At 42.3% G+C, this 25,684-nt stretch overlaps 2 protein-coding genes across 2 annotated transcripts in view; both read right to left on the reverse strand.

Moving 5' to 3' along the window:
• Nucleotides 1-6,844: 6,844 nt before the first annotated feature.
• ADGRF4 (adhesion G protein-coupled receptor F4) lies at nucleotides 6,845-16,098 on the reverse strand. Its single transcript, XM_050315511.1, has 8 exons — nucleotides 15,950-16,098; nucleotides 14,827-14,863; nucleotides 14,524-14,684; nucleotides 13,293-13,568; nucleotides 11,190-12,554; nucleotides 10,284-10,325; nucleotides 10,145-10,204; nucleotides 6,845-7,753 (listed from the first exon to the last, which is right to left on the reverse strand). Exons 1-8 carry the CDS (start codon nucleotides 16,025-16,027, stop codon nucleotides 7,748-7,750), a joined length of 2,025 nt encoding a protein of 674 aa, XP_050171468.1. The 5' UTR covers nucleotides 16,028-16,098; the 3' UTR covers nucleotides 6,845-7,747.
• Nucleotides 16,099-23,004: 6,906 nt separating this feature from the next.
• CD2AP (CD2 associated protein) overlaps nucleotides 23,005-25,684 on the reverse strand; it is an 85,088-nt gene continuing 82,408 nt past the window's right edge. The window contains exons 17-18 of the mRNA XM_050315418.1: nucleotides 25,157-25,220; nucleotides 23,005-24,030 (exon numbers count right to left, since the gene is read on the reverse strand). Coding sequence (XP_050171375.1) covers nucleotides 23,989-24,030; nucleotides 25,157-25,220 — 106 coding nt within the window. The 3' untranslated portion in view covers nucleotides 23,005-23,988. The remainder of the gene's footprint in view (nucleotides 24,031-25,156; nucleotides 25,221-25,684) is intronic.

Raw genomic sequence — 25,684 nt, forward strand, 5'->3', positions numbered from 1 at the left:
GGCAGGACTGGGACTGCAAACCAGCATTGGACCTTTCCCGTGGCAAACTGGGGAATTTCTGCTGCAGGGCTGGAATCCATGTCCAACCCATCCAGTGTTAGATTATACTCCCAGGCTCCCACACATCTCCTCCACAGAGGATGCCAGACTTGGAGCTATTTATGGATACAATCAGCCATACTCATTTTAGAAAAGGAGGATTCAGGCTCACATTCTCTCACTTCTTGAGGTTCCCCAAGTGAATTTACACACTGGGAGGCATCAGGGCAGAAAAACAGGAGTTCCACTAATCTCTGCAGAGAGATGACTCTCCCACCATCAGAACAACTATATTTTAGGCATGTTTCAGCTGAAAGTCAGGCTCACTGGACTTACACAGCTTTCCCTTACGTGATTTCAACCCTCTGCAAACTCGTATCCATAGAAAAGCTGGAAGCAATGACTGTTTCTCACTCAGCCCATCTTCTTTCTCCCCTCTGGCTCCATGTTCCATTTGCACATAGCACACATATTTTCAAGGATCTTGTAGTAGCCCAAGTGATCAGGAACACGTGGCAGCTGTTATACAGCTCTGTCATTCAGTAATTCGAATTCAAGTTAGTAAGTTGTGGATACTCCATTCCTGGAAGTGTTCAAGGACAGGTTGGATGGGGCTTGGAGCAACCTGATCTAGTGGAAGGTGTCCTTGCCCATCATCTTTAAGGTCCCTTCCAACCCAAATCATTGTATGAATGTATGGTTCTAATTTAGGATTTTGACCGGTGAAATGGGAAGCATTCCTTTAGAGAAAAAGGAGTCATTTATTCACCAGGAGCATCCTCTTTTGCATGTTTTATTCCTCATAAACACTCCATAGTAGTACATTCTCAATAGAAGCTGCCTTCTGCTGCTGCTAAACAACTGGAGAGCTCCAGATGACCTGGGAGAGCAATCTTTGGGCAACTCATCACCCTCTGCATCACCCTTTGCTTTCATTTTCAGATACCTGCTGTCTCCCATCACCACACATCGAACACCCAGACATTCCAAATGCCCTCGGACAAAGCCCACCCAAGCAAAGGTCTCCATGGAACTACCAGTCAGTGGACTTCACACCTCTGCCATGAGGTAGTCAAAAAACCTACATATTTGTAGCTTTTTTCATTGCCAACATTACAACTGAGTTGTCTTGTATCTTTTTCAGATGTCACCTACTAACTTTTATTAATTTCATTCCTGTAATTGCAGCTTAAGACTCAATAACCCAAATTTTTGTCTCGACTCTCCTTTTTCCCTGCAGGTTTTCACATACATTTATTACAGGAAGAAGACCCAAATTCCTATTACTTTAACACAGCTTGTAACCTGACGGATGCATTTGTGTACTAAATTAATTCTTCTGACTTGCTAGCAAAAATGGAAATCAATACAAATTCATTACTACAACTCCTTTTCTGAAAGAGAAAAGACAGGTCAATCTATCTAGCTTGCTCCAAAGAAACTTGAAAGGTGGTTTGATCACATTGGAGAAGAGAAGGCTATGGTTAATCACAGCAATTACTTCTGGCCTAAAATATAAAAGCTTTAAAAAAGTATCAGTGAGTCTTTTCCCAAAAGTAGACATTTTCAAGATACTTTGGGTTTGGCAGCTCATTTTAAAAGGCAGTGGGAATTTTCCTGCTAATCAGCACACTTCAAAGTCAGCCTTCTAGTCTTGTCATCAAAAGATCTTTCTGACAGAGCCTGACATACATTATACTCCAATAGCTTTACAGCTTATCAATAAAGAAGTCAAAATCCTTTATTCTGCTGCCTTATTCCTGCTCTGCCCAGCAGTGCCTACACTTGTGCCACAGGAGATAACGAGGGGATTTCTGCTGCACCTCTCCAGCTGCTGAGATGAATCCCTTGGGCTGTCTGCAGTGAGCAGGGATTAAGATAACATTTTGTAATGATGCAGAAGCTAAGCAAGAAATCCAGGCTGTCCCCGAGCTCCCAAGCCAACCATCTCAGCAGTGTGGGAGATTTTTCAACAACACTGTGACAGAAATAAAGATTGCGTGAATAACTGCCATTACTCAGGGAAAAAAATGGATTATTTACTGTGGAAAGAGTGGTTACTCAGAGAGGATGGATGGATCTGATGTGATCTAAACAGGCAAGTGGTACTGCTAGTCCAAGTTCTGCTCCCTTATCCCACTAAAAGTCAGGATTAACTACTGATGTCAGTGGAGTATTTCTGGAAGAAAAAACACTTGAAGAGCAAGGTTGAGGCCCAAATGTACCAGTAATGAATAGCAAGGGGTATCAAAAAGGTTGGCACTGATGCAAGTGTACTGAAACAAATACCCCACCTTGCTTTTCCTTACAACTGCCATCAGATCCAGCCAAAGCAGAAAGCTCTGCCTGGAGATGGCCACCTATAACACCAGAAATTCACATTTGGCTGGTGATAACACTGTTCTTACAATGGCAAGAACAGCCCAGGGCAGTGATCAATCAAGGCCAGAAGGGTCTGTTTCACAAGCTGGAGAACTGCTTTCACACCTTTGTAAAGCAATGGTATTTAAAGCCAGACAAATTCAAGCTAAATATAGCTCCATCTACTAACAGCCTGGTAATTGCAATAGTCTGCCTGTTCCCTGCCCAGAGAGGCTGCAGCACGAGTAAGAACTACACTGCAAAACTCAACCTGAACTGCCCAAGGGTCAGAAGGACCTCGCTAATCAATCCATTGTTCAACATTTAATCCTCAAACAGTCCAAACAGATGATTTATTACTGGTCTCAACCTGAAACAAAAGTGCCCAAAGGGTGCACATACATCTTATGTGTGGCTTGAAGAGCTATAATTAAAGACTGATGCTTAAGCAAGCAGGAAAGCACTGGGCTTTTCAAGTTCAGCAGTGCTGAGCAAATAAAAGTACCATTCCCTGACTGGCTACAGTTAAGTAAATAAATAGACCTCAGATGAGTTTTTCCAGTTGTGAAAAAGAGCAACCTTAGCACATGGCTGCAGTAATTAGTGACAGATTAACTATTTTTTGTCAAATCAGAAGGGCCATGCACCTTCAGCAAAGCCTTTGACACTGTCTCCCATAATATACTCCTGGAAAAGCTGGCAGCCCATGGCTTGGACAGGGGCACTCTGTGCTGGGTTAGGAACTGGTTGGAGGGCCGGGCCCAGAGAGTGCTGGTGAACGGGGCTGCCTCCAGCTGGCGGCCGGTCACCAGTGGTGTCCCCAGGGATCAGTGCTGGGCCCAGTCCTGTTTAACATCTTTATCGATGATCTAGATGAGGGGATTGAGTCCATCATCAGCAAATTTGCTGATGACACCAAGTTGGGAGGGAGTGTCAACCTACCAGAAGGCAGGAGGGCTCTGCAGAGGACCTGGATAGACTGGAGAGCTGGGCTGACTCCAATGGGATGAAGTTCAACAAGGCCAAGTGCCGGGTCCTGCACTTTGGCCACAACAACCCCTGCAGCACTACAGGCTGGGGACAGAGTGGCTGGAGAGCAGCCAGGTGGAAAGGGACCTGGGGGTGCTGATTGACAGGAAGCTGAACATGAACCAGCAGTGTGCCCAGGTGGCCAAGAAGGCCAATGGCATCCTGGCCTGCATCAAGAACAGTGTGGCCAGCAGGAGCAGGGCAGTGATCCTTCCCCTGTACTCTGCGTTGGTGAGGCCACACCTTGAGTATTGTGTTCAGCTCTGGGCCCCTCAGTTCAGGAAGGATATTGAGGTGCTGGAGCAGGTCCAGAGAAGAGCAACCAGGCTGGTGAAGGGACTTGAGCACAAGTCCTATGAGGAGAGGCTGAGAGAGCTGGGGTTGTTTAGTCTAGAGAAGAGAAGGCTTAGAGGTGACCTCATCACTCTCTTCAAGTACCTGAAGGGAAGTTATAGCCAGGTGGGGGTTGGTCTCTTCTCCCAGGCAACCAACAACAGGACAAGGGGACATGGGTTCAAGCTCTGCCAGGGGAAGTTTAGGTTAGATGTTAGGAAGAAATTCTTTACAGAGAGGGTTTCTCCCAAAGCCTGAACTGGCCTCAAGGTGTCACTGGACACAGATACAACAGGAACCTGAGGGGCCTGAAGGTACACACTATCCAACCACATCTGACCTGAAATGTAGACTGCATGTGAACAAGTTTACAAGCTTTACACCATTAGAAAGGTTTTGTTGTTGTGCCCAGATGAAAGACAAATACCTCTAAATACAGCATTCAGAGCAAAACCATGGAAAGAGCTCATTATGTCAAAAGTGAAGAGGGAAGTTAAAATTCGAAACTCCAATGGCATTTTACAGACTCACACAATGGGCAAGGTTGGAAGGGACCACAGTCGGTTACCTGGTTCAAGCTCTCTGCTCAAGCAGGATTATCCAGAGCACATGGCACAGGATTGTGTCCAGATGGGTCTGGAATATCTCCAGTGAGGGAGACTCCACACCCTCTCTGATCCCTGTTCCAGTGCTCGGTCACTGCACAGTAAAGAAGTTCTTCCTCAAGTTCAGGTGGAACTTCCTGTGCATCGATATTTGATATTGATATGCTCCCCTTGAGAGAACAAAACCAAAAAATAATGTGCTTTTTAGTGCAGAATATGTTAGAAAATGTAACTATGTAATCAGCATCATCCTGCCTACAGGACACAAATGGGACATCTGACCTCGGGGTCAGGGAGGGGGAATGCTGTTGGGTTTATAATTTTGACCTGATGGCATTCACAGATGTTCTAAAAATACATTCACACAGTGCTATTGGCCTCAACAAAACCATTGAACTGGAGCCAGAGAAGGAGGCAGCGCTCCCGAGGGGCTCAGCCCTGGGAGCACATCCACAGGGGATTTTAGCAGCATCTTCACTGGGGGGCAGGAGGTGAAAGAGGGCTCCATGTCCCAAACTGTGCTTTCCCCCCAAAATAAAATTTAACTTCAGGAAGACATAACCCTACAGACCCTGCTTGTGTAGTTACATGCTTGGCCATGCAACCAGTGCTGTAAATAGATGGAAAAAAAATGGGATGTCCCATTAATTGTGACACCTTGTGCAAAAGGGCACTGGGGGTTTTCAAGTCTGACCACTCTGGCAGGCAGGCTGGAACTGCTCCACAACATCAAGGGGTCTGCCTCACACAACACTGACATTATTAAGCTGTTTCTGCACAGATAATTTGGGAAACAGGCAGAATTCCAACTTTACTGATTCCTTCTCCTCAGCTGCAATTAGAAATGGACTGTCAGCCTATGGCATTTAGAGAAATGCCAATTTTCAACCCATGAAGGAACAGCTACAGCTTTCACCTCTCAAATGCATTTATTCATTAAATGCTCCTGGTCAGTTTAAGTCTGGGGTATTAAAAATAGAAGTACAGTGCCCATCCCCATCCTGTACCACTACCTGTTTCTCTGTAAGGCCCCAATCCCACCAGTTATTTTTAAATAAAACACAAGGTGTCACAAGGTAGAACAGTGATATGTGCCAGCAGCTGAAAATAAGTACCATACTTCAAACACCCTTTAATAAACAGCAGATGAAATAGATTTTTTTTTTTATGGTGCTATTGCCCAGGCAAGACTCCTGTTGAATTTCCTGGGATTTTGGAGGGAGTTTGTATAAGGTCTCATCCGAGACCTTCTATAAATCCACAGCTCTAATAGGCTGTTTTTTAACATGTGTGTGTGTGCACGTGAGAGAAGGGTAGGGTGCCAGGTTGAGGCAAGTTTTCTTAAATTTTCAGGTGTTATGGAAAAATCCAGACATTTCATTAATACAATTTCACTGTTAACAGTGTAGCAAATGAAAGGAAAAAAAAAATCCAGTTGAATTAAATGTGACCCTGAAGAGTCATGGGAATGGAACTCTTTTTAAATCCATGGAGCAAATTCAGGTGCACAGCAGGTTGTTTTCTCTGTGCTGCAAAATGCACAACTTGGTCCCTTTCCTTCAGAGGGAACAGAGGTACCTGGGTAAAGATTCACAGCTGCAAAGGGCACCCACTGAACACTGATCAACACCCTCACCTGACACTACATTCCTGTGCCAGTCTTCGATCTATTTTTCAAAAACACAGAAAATAAATCAGGTGTGCAACACCACAAGGAAATAATCCCCTCAAGTTTGAGGAGCACTGAGGTAGCTCTGATACTACTTGAAGAAGGACATTCAGGGGCCTGGGGGAGATGCTACTGAAGTAAAAAAGGTTTAAGAGAGACAACTCCAAGATACATGTAACTTCCCCAGGGTGGAGAGAAAGAAAAAACTCTCTAAGTGCTTCAAGGAGAGAAAGAAGCTACGGCACAGATGATGTTCTGATGTTCCTTGACATCAAGTAGCTGACTTTGGGGTAGTGGTCTTTTTAGATCTATGTTACAGCAGCACGTAAGCCCAATTTTACCTCTAACTGATTAAAACTCTCCAATGTGTAAAAACACAGTACAGACTCTTGAAACAAGACCAGAGTTTACAAGAAAAGAAGAGAGGAGAGCCAGCAGCAGTCCTGAGGAAAAGAACTGTCTTATGGCCCAGAGCAGAGCTCTGCCCTCCACCTTCTCCCACCAGGACATGTGGCTGTGGGTTTTTCCACGGTACATGTCACATCCCCCACATTCCTCAGTTCATTTGCCAGGGCATTTTAATCCCTCTTCAGTAAAAGTGTGTTGATAACATCAAACTGTATTATTCTTGTTAAAACTTCTATATCTCCACTGTATGTGAAGCCACATGGGGGCAAGTGATTTCTGACTCAAGTAATGCCAGTGAATACTACAGGGCATTTATCTACATGTTTGGTGGAGAAAGGATAAGTACCACTTATTAGTAACAATGAAAAATTTGAACTTTATTTCCATTTGAAACCATCAGTTCATCCTGACAACAGACAATAATGTTTCTGTCAAAGCCTTCATTAGAAAGGGTTTCTCAGACCAAGGACAGATTTTCTAATGAAGCCAGATTCTCCATCTCACATGGAAAAAACATTTCCTTGCTTAGGACATTGCTTAGGAGATGTCCATCAACTCTTGATTCAACTCTAAAGAATCTTCCAAACGTGCTTTCCCACATCTAAAGAAGGAAGCTGACTTATTTGCAGGGTCCTCCTTATTATTTGTCTATATCATTGCCTTGCAGGACAGAGAAAAGAATGAAAATTCTGTCCTAATAGACTAGAAAAGGGCTTTTTACAATTCCTCTGACACACAAGTACAGAGATGGAGAGAACAGCTGTAATGCAGAAACAGAGCTTCATTGTCCATCAGTCTGAGAGGACAAATGGAAATGATGAACACAATGACACCAAATAGAATCCGTTTTGCTCAAAAGACAGCCAAAAGCAGCTAGATAATGCTCAACATTTGTACATCATATTAAAAATTAAATTATTTTAGAACAGCTCCACTTACTGTACAGCTCCATATTGCACTGACATAAAAAAAAAAAAAAAAGAAAGAAACTGAAGCACTGAAATGGCAAATGAGGACAAACTCTCCTCACAGCAGTTTTCACAAAGGTGAGAAACAAGCTTTATGTATCAGCATGTTTCCTCCAAGGGTTGCAGCAGCCCTGACAGTTTCCTGCTCCTGACAGCAGGCTCAGGGCCTTTTCTCTTCTGGTTTTCATGATGCTTCCTGTGGTTGTGCTCCCAGACAGTGCTCTCCATGCTCCCAGCTGGTCAGACACTTCAGCTCACCTCAAACCAGGACTTCTGTGCAAGAAGTGCTCCTTTTCTTCTTGCTGGTCAGACCCACTGAAGACAGCTGTCCACTGCTAGGACTAGGAAATAAAAAGAAAAATCAGCAGGTCAGATTACAGATATCATCCATGGAGGGGGAGAGTTCATTTCAAACAGGAGGTGCTTCAGCATCCTGTGAGAAACGCCACAGGATGGTCAACTTAAAATCTGACCCAGAAGAAAGGCTCCTAGGAGTCTGGGGAAACCTGAAGCAAGTCTGCACAACCCTTCTAGATGTATTACAGCTCCACCATTAAACTCCCAGGTACACAGTCCCATTTTGGGCCTCTCACTACAAGAAGGACACTGAGGTGCTTGAGCGAGTCCAGAGAAAGGTAACGGAGCTGGGGAAGGGTCTGGAGCGCAAACCCATGTGAGGAGCAGCTGAGGAAGCTGGGGGGGCTCAGCCTGGAGACAAGAAGGACTGGGGGTCCTTACTGCTCTCTACAACTCCCTGAAAGCAGGTTGGCTAGCCAGTCTCTTCTCCCAAGTAACAAGTCATAGGACAAGAGGAGATGATTTGAAGTTGTGCCTGGGGAGTTTTAGGTGGGATATTAGGAACAATTTCTTCACTGAAAGGATTGCAAAGCATTGGAACAGGCTGCCCACAGCAGTGGTGGAATCACTATCCCTGGAGGGGTTTCAAAGACAAGTAGATGTGGCACTGAGGGACTTGGTTTTGTGGTGGTCTTGGCAGTGCTGGGTTAGTGGTTGGACTCAGTGATCTCAGAGGTCTTCTCCAACCTAAACAACTATATGATTCTATGATTTTGAAGCTCCCTGAAACAAGACTACTTTTTTATTTTTTTTTAATAACAATTAGGTGTGACAAACTTTTTCAGCTCTCATGAGTCAAACTCCATGTTTACACTCAAGTTTACAAAAGTCGATGACTAACATTTTCCTCCTCTGCTATGCCATGATAAACACCTACACGTGGTTTCTTCCACCCAGGTGAGTGACAACATCGACCCAAATTCTTAGGCACATGCAGCCACAGTTTCCACATCAAGTTTTGCCCAGTGAGATCACTTAATACTTTTATCAAATGTTGCTGAGTCATGGGATTAGTGAAATTTAGACCTGTTGTTTCCAGAAAGTTGTTTTGGTGGTGACTTGAGAGAACTTTAACTTTCAAACTTTCAGTCCTGACCTAAAGCCTGATAAGATATGAAACACCTTCACTGTTGTTTGGATCCTCAATCTGTATAAGAAACAAATCTAATCTCAGTTTATTAAATTTGGAGCAGCCACAAACACGTCCTTTCTTTTTCCTCTGTTAAGTAGGAAAAATCGTCAGCAGAAGTTTGAGGCTTGGTGATTTTGTTTGTTATTGGGTTTAGGGTGGTTGTTTTTTTACTTTTTTTTTACTGGTTAGTTGTTTTGGTTTGGGTTTTTTTAATAGAAAACTTTCTGCAATGCATTTAAACTTAGCACATAACAGTAGGGCTGGATGCAACTGAGGACTAAATTGGAGAGGTAGGATGCAGAGGAGTCAGAAGTTCCACAAACATGCAGCCTGCCCCAAACAACCCAAATACAGAGATCAGAAGGGAGCCATAGTTTACACAAACCCTCTATTTCCTCTCATAAACCAAGTATGTTTGCACACCCTGTTAGTGAAAGACCCCAGCTAAAGAGGATTCCCTTTCACAAACAGAGTGTGAAACCACTAAAGCCTTGGTACCAAAAGAAATCCAAGAACAACAGAGAAAAGTTTTCCAGTACAGGTAGGAAGCACCAGATCAGTGATGTCAACACATCAATTCTGACAACGTTTTCCTCGGAAGCTGCTAAAACACAGTTGTTTCCTTAAGGAAACAACTTGATTTTAAGGAATTGCCCAGATTTTTAAAAAGCCTTCAAGCTCTCATGAGTTATCATTTATATCAATTAGCACCAAACACCCAGTCTGGGCTCCGAATGGTTTCCATTCATCAGCTGAAAGCAGAACAATCCTCTGACATCCTAAAGCAGCCCTGCTGACATACAGATTCACATTTTTGTGAAGGAAGCAACCAGGTCATTACATTGAGGTTTTGGACTCTTAATTCAGTTCCTTCCTTACTCAGTAACCTTAAAGTAAATCTAATTTACAGATGGGGGAAAAAAAGTCACTGGCATTGTGTATCTAAAGGGCTTGGACATCTACAGGTGAAGACATTAGACTAAAATATCATTTTTAATTTTGTAACAACAGCGGTAGGTTATGTAGCAGTAACAAAAAGATCAATTGCCACTTCTGATATGCAGAAGCTTAATATATTCAACATGCTTTTGAGATACCTCTATTTCCTTCAGCAAGCATTTGCCTTAGGAAAATGTTAAACTGGGTAAGATGTAGTGGACAGTTCCATTCTTTTCACATACAAATAAGCAGGTGTGCAAACTGGTAAATTAAGCCAGTAACAAGGAAAAAAAATAATCTTTACCTTTTCTAGACCCCACTTCCGTCTTGATGAAAGGCAGTTCATCCTTAAGGCTTCTCTTGTCTGTGGATTTAAATTAAAAATATTAAAGGGAACTGTTTCTCAGGGAGTAGAAAATGTTCATATAATCCAGAATAAGTACCTTTCTGTCCAGAAGTGTCCCAAACAACAGGATGAAGAATCCCTAAGAAATTGCAAAACCAGTTAACAAAACCAGCACAGCCACATGATGTTTCTTAAGTGCTTCTAGATGCCATTTCCTTAAGGACAGACCTCATCAGCTATGATTCAGGTAACAGCAATGCACAAAATGGGTTTATCCACTCAGGTCATACGGGCTCTCTGGGAACATCAGGAATGGATATACAACCTGTGTTAATTCTCACTACAAACTGGGCTGATGGGTTACATACCAGGACTTTCTCAGCCCACTCAGTAACAATCTGAATCAAGAAGAGCTAAGACAGAGCAGGTGTACAACAGTGTGTCAGGTAACACTGGATGTTTATACTGCTCAGTTAATCAAAACCATAGAATCAGTCATGGAATGGTTTGGGTTGAAAGGGACTTTAAAGACCACATAGTTCCAACCCCCCTGCCACAGACAGGGACATCTCCCACTAGACCAGGTTGCTCAAAACCCCATCTAACCTGGCCTTGAACACTTCCAGGGATGGGGCAGCTTTCCTGGGCAACCTGTGCCAGGGCCATCTTCAACCAGAAAATGAGAATTTTCTCTGTATTTGTTAATTGATAAGGATGAGATAACTTTGCAGTTACTCGACATTAACTGGTGTATTTTATGTTTAACAGAAATTCACCTTCTTAATTGTTCAACACACTCTAAACCAACTTACCTACCCACCTACCCTTACTACTCTAATGCAGGATGCCTCATGCACGTGCTTTGTAAAGGGGCTGAGCCGAAAGGAAAGCTTAGATCCTATTTTTCACGCACAGTACGTGCTGCCATCCCCTCTTTGACCTGATACCTTTATCCCAGGCTCAAAACCTGAGCACACACTATTCCCAGTCTCCCAGAGTTTACCTGGAAGGCATTCAGCAGCGCGAACGTGATGTGGAATGCCAGGGATCGGCTGTTGAGAATTGTTGCCAATCCAAACCCCCAGGTGAGACCCAGAAGAGGCGTCAGAAGGGCCACGTTTTTGCTGATTCGGATCATGCTGCTCAAATCCTGTGACTTGCAGCCTTCTCCCACAGAGGATCTCCCAGTCTTCACCACTACCACCACCACCACCACCAGGTTCACCACAATGATGCTCAGAGCGGGCACGACAAAGGCCAAAAGGGCTTTTGTCTCATACCAATTGAGCCAGCAGGCTCCACTCCGTAAATACCCATTTTTGGGTTCAGTGATGGCAACAGTGAGGATGGATATGACCAAGGGACACCCATATCCAATAGAGAACGCTGCAGCCAGGAACACAGATCTCGTTATCTTAAAAAAAATTAATAATAATCCATAGAGAATCAAGAGGCCCAGTGTAAACATCCAAAAAAACAAGGCAAGGTAGAAAAAGTGAAGGAAAAATGTGGTTGCTACGCACAGCTGGTAGTTCAGGGCTGTATTGTGCACGATAGCTGCCAGGATGAACAAAACATCAGCAACGAGCAGCGACGCAGCGATGTTGACCAGACAGAAGTGGCGCATGTAGGTTATTTCAGTTTTTGTGACGTGGTGCCAGACAACAGCCTCGATGACGAGGCAGAGAACCAGGCTGAGAATGGAAAGGCCCAAGCCCACGCGGGTGATGTAATCCAGCGCCGCGCTGCGAGGCGCGGCGGGGGACATCAGGATGGAGAAGGACTTGTAGGTCCGGCGCTGGTGGGTGCAGACGCAAACCGCGCTGCTGGCGGTGTCCGACTGTGTCCTGCACGCCCGGCTGTCCCAGCGCCGCTCAGCCGAGTGCCACCCCACGCACCGCGCCTCCACCTGCGCCAGCTTGTTCACCTTCTCGAAGGTGAGCAGCACGCGCCGGAGCTCCTCCGGCAGAGACACCGACAGCACCATCCCGTTCACGAACAAGGGCTCCGACTGGGCGCTCTCCATAACGGCCCCGAGCGTTGGGAGCGCAATGCTGATGGCCTTGGAAGCCCTGGGCAACTTCAAAAGCTCTTCTTCTGGGATCGCCACGTGCCCAGAGATGTTGCCTGTGTTGTTGAACTCCATGGAAAAGTCAAAGCTCGTTCCTGAGGTATTTCTGTGTATGCTGTAGCCTTTCGTAGCGATGAAGGGCTCCTGCACACTTTCCGACCCGTTCCTTAGAAGAAGCTTCCCAGCAAACAAATTCACTGAGTCCAGTAATTCTGAACCAGCATTTCTGTCCCTTACAAAAGCCCAGTTGGAGATGATGGAGCTGTTCAGAATATGGTTTGCTATCCTGCTGTAGCTCTGAAACAAATATGAAAACTATAATTTATTTTTTTTATAATAGAAGAAACCAACTATTATTCTACTGCCAGAGCCTCTAGAAAGGCTCATTTAATTCTTGAGTGATTTTTATAAAGGAAATATTCCTTTTGACACTGAACATGCTCCCCATGATCCACCCCAGTCAAACCTAAACATCTCATTACTAGAATTGTCCTATCCTCTTTATATCATAGATCAAAAGGTGGTTGGAGATGTAAACATAAAGCAAAAAATCAGGACACCCTAGTTCTATTCCAAACACTGACCCACTGTGCAGGTCTGATTTACGTCACCCTCCCTGTATTTCTTCCCCCACCTCTGTGATTTCTGAGTTCATCAGGAAAAGACCAGTTTCTGTTGTGCAACACATGACAACAGAGCTGCAGGTCAGCATCTCCAAGGCTGCCTTCCCCACAGTGTCATACTGCAAAAATGAATTCTTCCTTGTACTGCTATTCCATGGCTACAACAGCAAGTCCTGAAAACTTTTCCTTTTAAAGAAATTTAATTCCACAGTGTTATCATTGTCACACGTGATTAAGTTAAACTGTTTCTCTGACAACAAAACAACAGCCCACCCTAGAAACTCTTTGCAGGTGATTTCTGTGTGACTTGCAGTCACCACTTCATTGGACATTTTTGGCCATAAGGACAAAATACTGTATGGATGCTCTGGAAACCTCAGCAGCACCTCCCAAAGCCCGTAAGAGTAAATACCTGCATTTTTGCTCTGGTGACATTCTCTGATAACAGGAGGGAAATCTTCTTCAGCAAACCCACTATATCAGCAATGTTTCCTGGAATGGCTGGTGAAGACAGGATATCTGGGATGATGCATGAAAAATCAGCCTGGCAGCTCCTATTCCCATGGTCATCAGCACCAAAATGTTTTTGCCCATCTTCAGGCTTCCCATGCCCTTCTGCTACAAAAGGAAGATGTTCTCCAGCAACATGTTCTGCAGAGCATGGATGGAGTCCACTTTCAGATATCCTCTGGAGGGAGGAAAACACATTTGAGACAATTAAGGAACAGAATGAAAATGAAGCTTCAGTTACAACCAGGCAAGAGCTCCAGTGCTGGGTGTGCAGGGAACGTGCCAGATGGACTGAAACCCAGAACAAAAGCTAACCTGAGAAAACACTGTGCTGGTACAACACACAAGAAAGAAGGGGCAAGAACTAAATGCAGTGCCTTAATCTTGAAGTGACTTAAGTTTTATTTTGTCCTTGAGGAGAATTTACCACGAATCATCTGATTATTACAGATATTGCTATTGCTCTTTCCTCAGGTTCATCCTGGAGTATCCTTCTCTTGGTTTAGATCCACGTGAGGAACATCAATCAAGTGAACAGGGTCATTTTGTTTCTGAATTATGTTTTCACACACGCGTTTCCCAAATTTATTTCCTTTTGCTTGATTTAAGATGGTGAAAGGACAAGAGCACAAGTCTGATGAGGAACAGCTGAGGATGTTTAGCCTGGAGAAAAGTAGGCTCAGGGGGACTTTACTGCTCTCTACAACTACCTGAAAGGAGGTTGTAGACTGGTGGGGGTTGCTCTCTTCTCCCAAGTAACAAGCAACAGGACAAGAAGAAATGGCCTCGAGTTGTACCATGGCAGGTGTAGATTGAATATTAGAAAAAATTTCTTTACTGAAAAGGTGATCAGGCATTGGAACAAATTGCTTAGGAAAGTGGTGAAGTCCATGGAAATGTTCAAAAAACATGTGGACGTGGCACCTGGGACATGGTTTAGTGATGAACACACTATTTTTGTTGGTTAATGATTGGACTTGATGATTTTAGATTCTAGTCTTTTCCAAACTAAATGATTCTGTGATTCCATGAAGTCAAAGCTTTGATCAAGATTGAGAGGGTATGGATGGAGGGGCTGTCTTTGCAAGAAACTATGAGCATAGGCCAAAGAAGGTGCATAGAAGTTACCTCACCTGAAAAAGGGATTGAACATCCAGGTTTGCACAGGCATCAGACAACATTTGCCACTTTCTGTCTTCACAAATGAAGCTTGTGTCCCCATGGAAGGAGGGAGAACAAGGCTGAATACAAATAGCTCCATTGTCTTGGCAGGGAATGACATTTATACAGGCATCTGAAAAATAAATCAAGCAGATACTGTTATAAGGTGTAAGATAGTGTAGCATGGTCCATGAGGTGAGTATCGGAGTGTAAAGTGTTGATAACTGATAACAACTCACAGAGAATTAAACAAGACACATAGTTATTCACTGTACCTTGCTCATTACCAGTCTTTGATTCCCTACTGAGAACCTGAAAAATAAGAAGTGAATATGTATGAATAATAAAAAGTGAACAAGTATGCTGAATATTCACATAAATAACTAAAGGAGGATTCCTTGGCACAAACCAGAAAGGGTTTCAAGGGGAAAATAGTTCTTTTGAGTCCAGAATGCAGAACTCATGTCCTCTTGCTGGTACAGGCTGATTCACAACTCACCACTTAAGGGTTTGTCTCTCTAGATGAAACCTTCAGTTGGACCTTTCTACTGAAATGACACACTGATGATCACACAACTCCAGCAGTTATTCCTCAGTCAGAAAGCCTCTATTAGGCTCCAGTATTTCTCATGTTGATGAGAATATGTGACTTGATGATGTGATCTGTATGACTTTTGCCATAAGCTGGTGCTACAGTGGTACAAATACCAAATCTCTGCTTTGTTCCTCTCCTGACTGGGAAGCAGCCCCGAGGTCTGTGTGTAGAGCTCCTGCAGGCAGGAACACCTGCTGGAACTGTGTGTTGCACAGCCTGACACAATCCAGAACAGCTTCCATCGTTGCTTGGGCCATCATCTACAACGAGCCAAACCTTCCAAAACCCAAAGGGGCCTACAAGGCTCAAGAGGCACTTTTCAGAAGGGTAGAGTGACAGAACAAGGGGGAATGGCATTAAAGTGACAGAGGGCAGGTTTGGATCACATATCAGGAAGAAATTCTTTACAGTGAGGGTGGAGAGGCCCAGGCACAGGTTGCCCAGAGAAGCTGCCCCATCCCTGGAAGTTCAAGGTAAGGCTGGATGGGGCTTTGAGCAACCTCGTTCTTGCAAGCTGAATAGCAGGTTCTTAGCACTCCAGGAGCTGTGCTGGAGGTTCCCTGGCATCTGGAATGCTGAACATACTGAATACTTCAAAGTATTTTCTCCTGTAGCAACAGGAACAAGGGGTAATGGTTTTAAACTGAAAGAGGGTAGATTTAGATCAGATGAGGAAGACATTCTGGTGAGGGTGGTGAGGCACTGGAACAGGTCTCTCAGAGAAGCTGTGGTTGCCCCATCCCTGGAAGTGTTCAAGGTCAGGTGGGATGGGGATTTCAGCAAACTGGTCTAGTGGAACTCACCCTGAGAGCACTGTGTGGTGTGGCCAGGAAGAAGTGCACAGCCCAAAGGAGCAGGCAGTAGACTACCCTCACATCCATCGTTGAGCATTTGCTGCTTTCCTCCTGGAAGAAAGACGTTAAAGAAGTTTAGACATCTGTTTCCACTTTTTGAACGCAGTCTGAAAGCAGCTAAACCTATGCCAAAGACTGTCCTTACTGGGCTTGCAAGGTGGATTTTGGGCATTCGTAATTTATTACCTTTACTGAGAATGATTTGTGAACCCTTCCTTGAAAAAAAAGAAAAAAGGATATAAAATCTGTCCAAAACTGAAAGTTACTGCATTAATAATTCACTGTAAACTGAGAGCTGCAGAACTTATTAAAGCAGTTCAGCCTTTGGGTCCCTTTTGAAGAGATTTAAGACAGCCTTGCCTCCATGGGGTTCAACACTGTTGCTCTCCTTGGACAGTTCCTGAGGAGCCTTGTGAGGTAAGAAACTTGGGCACTCAGGGCTTGGATATCAAAAACTAATAAACAAGGACCAGACTAAGTAAAAGAGCTATTTCCTTTGCAGAAGGATTCAGACCTCTACTCCCTCCATGAAGCTTCCCATGGTCCTTGGTAGGAGCTAAACATCCTGGGATGCAACTTGCTACAGGCATATTTGCTGAAGAAAAATAATTCAGTAAAAGAAATGAAGGAAAAACAATGTTTTAGATCAAATCTTATTATTACATGCTTTACATGTCCAAGGCAAAAGCAACAGCTGCTCTGCATTCAAAAGAATTGAGACACTGATCTTCTATCAGTGGACGTATAAGTAGATTAGGTAATTTACTAAAAAATAAAAACATAAAACCAGTCATCTAAGACACTAAAGCACAAAACAAATGCTCAGTTGCAAAGCAGGATGATGACCAGATATCAGGAGATGGCAACATGAAAAAGCTTATCAAATCACTGTGCCTTGACAGGACCCTCTCAGTTTTCCCCCTGATACATACTGATCAGCACAGATGAAGCAAATCAGAAGCAGAAAGGGTGCTGCACTGATGGAGCAGAGATGTGTTTTCCCATCCAAGAGACTCCAAGCTCTCACCATCTGACAGCATCAAAGGCCCAGGCACACAGGTGGCTGCCCCTTTCATCTGTGATGTTTGTTCACCCTGCTATGCTTTTAGATCTGTGGGTTTATTACCTAACTGTGAAATAATCATAAATGTAGAGCTTGACTGATGCACTGAATTTCTAAACTAGCTCTAAAGGAGAGCCTTGTGACAGCCTCTTGAATTCAACTGTTAACTGGAAAAGCATTTTCTGGGTTAAATGGCTAGCAGCCATTACCTCTTCTAAGGAAATAAAATGGATAAGGAGAAATGAACCAAAATACTTGGATCAATATTGCCAAAGAAGGGGAGGTGGCTGGGAAACACCTACAGCTCTGAGGCAAAAGGCTGTATCAAATTCTTTCCCGATTTCTGCGGTCATTAAGTGTTGATTGTATGCTCATAGCCCTAATTCCACTTCACAGCGACAGCCCTTGAGCTCATCACGTCTCACCATTAATTAATTCACATTCATTTTGTATTTAATCACTGATGGAGCTCCACCCAGGGCTGTTACCTTTGAGTGAGGCAGAAATCTGGGACACCTTCATGTATCTCAGACTCACAGAGATACTGGCCCCTGTTGCCAGTGAAACACTGATCTCGCTCAGCTGCATTGCTTGACTCATCATGGAAACCTCCCAGTCTCACCAATGCAAGAACCTGCCAAGGAAACTCCTGTGCAGCAACAGAAACTTGGAGCAAAACAAGTAACACAGCAGCAAGTCACTGCCACTTTAGGATAAAACAGGGATATAGTGACACAGGGCCACGTGAAAGCAGCTAGTCCTCTTCCTCCAAAAGATCCAATTATGGCACTTCAGACAGAGGATAACTTATCTCTTCTCATAAACTATCTACTGCCATTAATGCTTGACTTTTTAAGCAGCTGTAAACATGTTAATTCTCTCTCCCAGAGGATTCTGTTCCATCAGGACACAGGTACACAAGCAGCTGAGTTGTCAATACTCTCTCACATGAAAAGGACTTTCTACTGAGAAGACACTTCCACATCCACAGGTTTCTCCCACCCAGCTCAGGAGACCATCACCAGCTGCTGATCCTCCTTCTCCAGGTCATTTCAAAGCCCTCAACAGAAGGGAAAGAGCAAAGAGTGAGTGGATGGACAGTGGTTAAAAGAGAGCAAAGACCCCCTTAAAACAGTAAAAAGAAAGGTAAATGATCATGCATTTAAAAAGTAATCCATATGCTGGTTAATGCTCCATACCCTCAAATTCAAATCCCTTACTCTGTCACTCTTGTTGGTTTAAAATTGAAGTTTTCTGCAAAATCATACAAAGCTATCCTTGTTTCCTCTATCCCCAAGCATGTTCTTGTATTTAACTTCTGGCAGGATGCCCTGCATGGCAGTCTGGCCCCACATGGGCACAGCAAGAGAGGGCTCTGCCCAAGCAGTGACAAGTGTGGGAGCTACACCCCCACAGTCGTGGACACAAGGTCTCTGTCCAAAGGGTTCTCCATCACCTGCAGTCACCTCTCTCCCCTCTCCACATGATAAACTATAGTTAAGTTTACAGGGAAAGTTATAAGCTCACATTGTACAAAATTAAGATTTATACTGACCTTGCCATAATTAGCTGAACAAATATATTTTCCCAAACAGTACAAACTTGCACTGTGTGTATTTAACATCCAATAAAAATACTAAATACATTGTTACAGAACCTAATCCATTAGTTTTAGGGCTTGAATGCCCTAAAACTTGCCATTACTACCATGCAATTTGAGGCTGCAGCAGGAGACTTTGGAGTGTTCAGCATGGTCATCCAAGGATAAAAAGTAAAGCTCTTAATTCTCCTAGAATTAATGGTATTAGTTGTATTTTTAAAGGAATCACACTGGAAAAATTTAAATGAAGCAAGTTCTGAGAGTTATATTTATAGTTAGCTTGAGCTATAAGAAAACTCCAGATTTTCTTAAAAGTTACAGCACCGTGATTAGATATCAATTACAAAACTTCAAGAAAAAAATAAATCAGAGGTTAAGTAATTATTTCCACAGATGCAAACAGAACATAAAACAGAGGAAGTAAAGTTAATACAGCCACAGCAATTAAGTGCATTTTAGATTATGAATGAACCAATTTCACAGACCACTGGTAATTCCCAAGGAGTTCTGGAATAGTGAATTTTTGTCATAGTACTCACCGTTTTCAGAAGTCTGGGTTCTACATTAAGCAAAGTTAACCCAGCCAGAGATCATCAAGGTATCAGATGATTGTCTAACCATTCATCTGCTGCCATCGTGCCCCAGTCTCACTCTCACAGCCTTACCCAGTGCTCCCTGGGTGCTCTGATTCAGTTGGAGTTTCCTCACGAAGAAATAACCTTGGGCATCAGCTGCTTCTTGTCTTGCCTGACTGGATTAATGTTGAGGAATCTGCAGATGACAATGAAGGTTTTGCATTGCAAAATGACAAAACAAGTTACAAACACACCCACAGAACTGCCAGATTGCCACCTTTGCCAGGAGTCCACACTGATGAATCACACCCACGTGGTTGGTACCTTTCCCTCTGGTGGAAGAGGCAGCTTCTGCTCTTCTGTATTTCACAGAAATACAGAATGATTTGGGTCAGAAGGGACCTTAAAGATCACCCAGTTCCAACCCCCTTGCCATGAGCAGGGACACCTTCCACTAGACCAGGTTGCTCAGAGACCCCATCCACCCTGGCCTTGGACACCTCCAGGAGTGAGGCATCCACAACTTCTCTGGGCAACAGATTTTCTAAACACCCCAAAATAAAATCTTATCAAGTTAATGCATCACCTTTTATAAATCCAAGACGACACTGCTGACAGAAGCACAGCTAAAAAGCTCAATGAGCAAGTAATAACCTTTTCTTTAGGGACACCCAAGTGTAAGGGGTGACAGTTGTCTGATGAACTTCATGCCATGGTCGTTGCTGGCTCTCCTAAAATCACCTCACCTCCAACAGTCAGATTTCCAATAGCCAGTAACACAGAGCAAGTAGTTTATCCTAACAGATGAGAAATTCCTAAGGCTCCTCCTACTAACAAGGCTGCTTTCAAAGAGCTTTAGTCACTAAATTGTTCCACTTCCTTGCAATTTGTTTACAGGGTTTCCTGAGATACTGTCATTTTGTCTCCTACCACAAGTCCAATCATTCCTCAGTCACAGGCAAATCTCCAAATTTTAGCTGAAAAGTAGGTATTATTTACTGTTCTGTTTTGATACAGCCAGTGACATCAGCACCAAGTAGGAATTTAGCCAAGCACAATCACACACAGCCAACACAAGCCACCTGGGAAGGTTAAATTACTTGTACCTGATACAACAGCAGGCAGAGATGAATTTAAAGAAATACCTCTAAGTAACATGGTGCTGAAGTATGGAGACCTGTCTTAAAAGGCTTAAAAGGCTTCTTGCCCATGTCACCTGGAGCTGTGCTTCTACATACCCTCTGAACCTTTATGATGGCAAAACTGAACGCCCCTTGATTGCCAAATTTCTCATCAACCTCAGCAATAGTCGTCTGAAGGACACAAAGACCAGCATACTGCAACACTCAGACACACACCTGCTGCTCCCAGAAGAAAGGGCTGTGCATTTGTGCTCCCAGGGGGCTTGAAAAGAGACTGAAACCATGACTTCCAGCAAGGGGGGCACTCCAAAGCCTGAACCAGCAGCATCAGTCTCAGGCTTTACAAGCTGGTCGGGGTTGTTTGCATTCCTCAGGCTGGGAGGTGTGTGTGCCCAGGCACCCAAAGGGAGTGGTTTGTCTTCCCCGCTCTTGCAAAATCCAATTACTCAAGATCTACGACCAACTGCCACAATGCCGAGCTGTCTGATTTCTCGGAGATCAGAAACATCTCAGAGAACTTTAACAGCAGCCAAAAGGCAGCTGTGAAAATCTGTTTTTACCACCCCTTTGGAGTTAACAGATTTCTGAAGATTTATGACTTTTATATAAATACCTTGTATTTTATAAAGTTCAAATGATACATTGCTACACAACTCAAACCCTGCACGACATCCCAGGTTTCCATCAGAAACTTCACTACCATGAAGCAACATTAATGAAAAAAGTTGTCTTTGTGGAAAAAATCAAATAAGTAGACCTGTAATTTTGGTGTGTTTAAGTTTTTTTAGCTATACTTTGTATGCAAACAAAAGCTCTTTAGAGAATCTTGTTAAGATTGAATAAAAACTTTGGAGTTTAAAAATAACCTTTTGTTGTTCTGTTCCTCATTTACCTTTTCCCTCATCCATGTCTCTATTGAACAGTTCTTCTGTTTAGGAAGTCTTCAGTTCTTCACTATATACTCAGGTGATTCAAACATGCATTTATCCATGTTACTGAACAGAACAGGGAGACTAAAAAGAGGCTCTGAAGATGCACAGTAAGGTCAGTTCAATACAAACCAACAGAGGGAAAAACAGAGGGAAAGAAGAAATCCTGAGAAGTTACAAAATTCCCAGTTACACTTGCGAAAAAAACCCAGTAAGCTTTCCAACTGCTTGGATCCTAAGCCATCCTGACAGTCAGGAACCAGAGCATCCCAGTGAGCAAATGAAAACCTGAAAGCCTCAAATGGGGGACTATATAAATATTTTGCTCCCCACCCCAAACTCCTCCTGCAAAGGATTTAACAGCATACAAAATCATTCCTGAACAGAACTGAGCAGACCAAAATTTGAACAGGTTTTTATACTGCTTTTATTTGCTGAGTTTGGATAGCATGCATCATTTTACAGCACTGGTATAAAGTCAGTGAAGCACACAGCTCATAGGAACTTGTACTGTGGAATGTCTTCAAAACCATTACCCTCTCCCCCCTCCACCCCAGTACATAAACACTGGCTGAAGACAGGACAGACACATATCAGGGCAACTTCCTTATGGCTAAAAATACTCATAGCAGCGACTTTTAAAGAAGGGTTTATTAAATCAAGTCATTGCACTTGGGTCATTTATTGCTATAGCGAACAAAGGCCATTAAATAACAAACACCTTCCATTTGTGGCTTTAGCTGATTGTCTTGGTCTGTTCGTCCTCTACGAGCTCCCACACAGGCACAACTTCCGCAGAGCGATCCATCCCAGGATTTGTTTCGTGCTCCAATCACAGTGAAGAGCTTGTATAACAAAACTAGGCTCAATTCTTGCTTTTCATCACCTGCTTTGGAAGAGAATTCCAAGCAGGGGTTTAGTGTCTGACGAGAAGCATTACTGCTGCACATGATTCCTCAACATAAACACTTGGCTCAACCCTTCATTTGTGGTGCATTTAGGCAATCTGAAGTTAAAAGCATTAATATTGAATCAGCTTATTAGCAATTTGACTAGCAAATATTACTCAATACCTGCATAGTGTATTAATCAAATTTCATTAACTATTTGAATCAGCAATCGGTGAACATACTCCAGTTGACTTTTTGACATTTAATATTTTATGATACATCAACTGTGGAAAAAGTACACTCTCGAGAAGTAACACTTCCATGTCACTTGAGCAAGTGACAAACTAAATAATTACTATATTTATGACTACTCCCATGAATAGAAGTTTAATTACTTCTTTTATTGATGAAGTTGCCAAACTATGTGACATTTTTTTGTCATTTAAATTACAGCAGATCAAAAGGAGATGAGCTGATTACTAACAGAATTAATGTGTTTTGACTGGCTTCCTAAAGCTGCATGGGTTTTAATTCTTTAATCAAACAAACACAGCAACAAATACCATTGTCTCCCATCACTTTGCATATTACTTGTATATTATTCTGCTGCAAGTGCTGAGCTCGGGGGTTAAAGATAATGGTAATCCACAAGATCTCAACTGTTAAAGACACTGTCTTGGACATCAGCACAGTGATGTCAAAGCAATTGTTCCAATTACTCATTAAAATACAAAGGTGTTATTAAATTTAGAGGTACACAGTACACTGAGAAAGGTCATGGCATAAATACATAAATATTGAGACCTTTTGAGAGTATCAAAGTTCCAAAGGGATTTATTTGGAGACATGTTATAAACAAAACCTGACTATTGTAAAAACAGATCGAGATGCATATAGAACCATTACAAAGACTGATGACTTCAGTTTAGATACACAGGTACACAGACATCGTGACTTAAGGTTTGCTTTTCCATGCTGTATACTGGAGTATTTTAGGCACAACAGGTTAAGACTGGGCTCGAGCCTTGGTTCTGTATTTCCTGCATTTTGTGGTTTTACAAACTGATTTTTTTTTTCATCATTTCATGATTCAGTCCTAAATCCCTTTTTAATCCAATAGTGCAAGTGACAAACCGTTCTGCTGAACTACTCGGATTAGATCATCCAGTCTCACTACAATGCATAGGAGTTTCACCTGCTTCATTGCACTAACAAATTCCTATCTCATTACTCAACTTATAAACAGCACAGTATTAATATTCTCACTGCAGACAGGCACAACAGCATAACCCTGGGTGAGACTGCCAAAATTATACAAATATCATATATTCCCTTTTGCGTGTAGGGGAAAAGTAGTGACTACAATTACAATACAGTTATTCCACCCCTCCCAATAGACTATTTTACAGATTAGTTGTAAAGATAGATCACCCTATTTATAGTATAGATCTCTTTAAAAATTAGGCTACAGGTATTCCATAAAAATCTATTAAGAATTCCCTCTCCTTTCTATACAGATTCAGTAGTATTTTCTAGCAAACCAAAAAAATAAGGTCTGCAATTCCAGCACAGTAAGAAATAAGGCCTCTTTTATATTGGCAAAAAAATTACACCATTATTCTTTTTTGTTTTCTTATCTCTCTGAATATAAGACTATATTCCTTTTTTTTACTATATTTTTTCTTTAAGAAAGTAGAACAACAGCATCCATTATTATGAAATAAGAGTCAGTTCTCCTTGTGTTCAGCTTTGAATTCCTGGTGAGTTAAAAACATTGAGTCCATAGCTCTCATGTAGACATCACTGCTTTCTTCAATTTTTCTATTTCAAGCTGGAAAACGGACATTTGGAAAAGAAAGTCAGTATTAAAGGAGCAATAAAGGAAAGTCTTCAGAGCTTTCACCAAAGTTGTAATATTTTCAAATACAATGAAGTAAATAATATTGTAACATTATTGCATATGACAGGTCAATATTTATAGCTGATTTTGTAACACTATGTTGCTAAACAAACAGGAACTTATAATCATTAACAATTTGCCTATGGTTCTGGTATATCTTGTTGGATAAACTCACTCTGAACAAAGCAAAGCTGGGTTGTGGAATCACCTGTCGTGTCCCGATGTGAGGCTGCATCATCACCTCAGAGTAACTTCCTAAACCAGCTTTCATACAAAACACTGTGCCTTGATCAATTTGTATTTCTTCAAATGCACTTAGAGGACACCTGGAAGTTACCTCCCCTTCATCCCCAGTGCATATTTAAGGCGACTGCATTGATTGTTTTAGAGACACATTAAAAGGTGAACTCACTAGAAGTTGTTGTCTCAAGTGTCAAAAGTAGCTTTGTAGTCAGTAAGATGCACTACTTCCCAAATAAAATGCCCTTTTGTACCAGACTGAAATAATTTCCTACAGTGAGCTCATCCTATTAACTACTTAATGGCATCATACTGCAATGCAGGCAGTAGTATTCATCAGTGAATTGAGAAGTGGTGTTCATTCATAAGGAAATTTTTCAGATGCATTCTGTTCTTTTGGCCAGTTATCCACATTTAATATTTAAACACTTCATCAAAAATTTAGAGAAGTTTACTTTTGCCCTGTTTTCCTTTTGATTCCCTAAAATAAATTTGTCTTTCAAACTTAAAAGAGGAAAGTATTACCTGTCTCTCTTGGACCATGTCCAGTTGGACATATTTCTAGCAGCACTAAACTGAACTCACATCTCAACACCCACACATGTTGCTACAAATAATATTCCAGATAAAGAAAGATGAATTTGGATTTTCTATATACATTCAACTGCCTTGTGAAGGATTCATTCAATCACACACTAACATAGCAACACAAAAAAAGACTCAACGGGTTTATTGAGACTTTCCTGTGACATCAAATTCCAAACCAATGATTACAAACTTCTGAACTACCCATCCCTTCCCAGACCAATAACGCTACCTCCAGATTACTTCGCAACAGCTTCTCTTCTTCCAAGTCCTTCTTTAGTTTTTCCAGTTCTCTCCTAATAGTAAAGATACCAGAAATATAAGTTAGAGGGGGGTGGAAAAAACCTTCACATTTACTGAGGACATAGGCCTTGTTTAAATTTTACAAGTCGAATTCATATATGAAGGTACATACCTAGTAGTGAATTGTTACTCCAATCTGTTGGACCATGAGCTTCCAACACCTTCCAGCACTTCTTATCTATAACTATGCACCTATCCCTAATTTTTAATCACAGTTTTAAGTAAGCTACTTTAAAGTCTGTACTGTTATTTAACCTGTAAAGTTGAATTTAAGCTGAAATAACCTGGCAATTTGAATTAAAATATGAAATGAAATTTGAATTGAAAATTAAATATGAAGTAAAAATGAAATAAACACATGTTTTATTTCATAATTATGTTCAAGCAAGAAAGTGCTAAGAATTACAATCACACACGATGGGGTCACCATGATCACCAGTTTGAAAAGCTCAGTAAT

The sequence above is a fragment of the Myiozetetes cayanensis genome, unplaced genomic scaffold (assembly GCF_022539395.1).
Source record: "Myiozetetes cayanensis isolate MyiCay16 unplaced genomic scaffold, myiCay2020 scf2-11, whole genome shotgun sequence".
Taxonomy (NCBI): domain Eukaryota; kingdom Metazoa; phylum Chordata; class Aves; order Passeriformes; family Tyrannidae; genus Myiozetetes; species Myiozetetes cayanensis.

Bases quoted from the DNA above. Each gene is read 5' to 3' on its own strand.
- ADGRF4 (XM_050315511.1), bottom strand. From the start codon at position 16,027: ATGGATGTGAGGGTAGTCTACTGCCTGCTCCTTTGGGCTGTGCACTTC. The intron at 13,569-14,523 runs GTGAGGTAACTT...TCCTCCCTCCAG, and splicing joins ATGTTCAATCCCTTTTTCAG to AGGATATCTGAAAGTGGACT. The intron at 10,205-10,283 runs GTACTTATTCTG...TTAAATCCACAG, and splicing joins GGACACTTCTGGACAGAAAG to ACAAGAGAAGCCTTAAGGAT.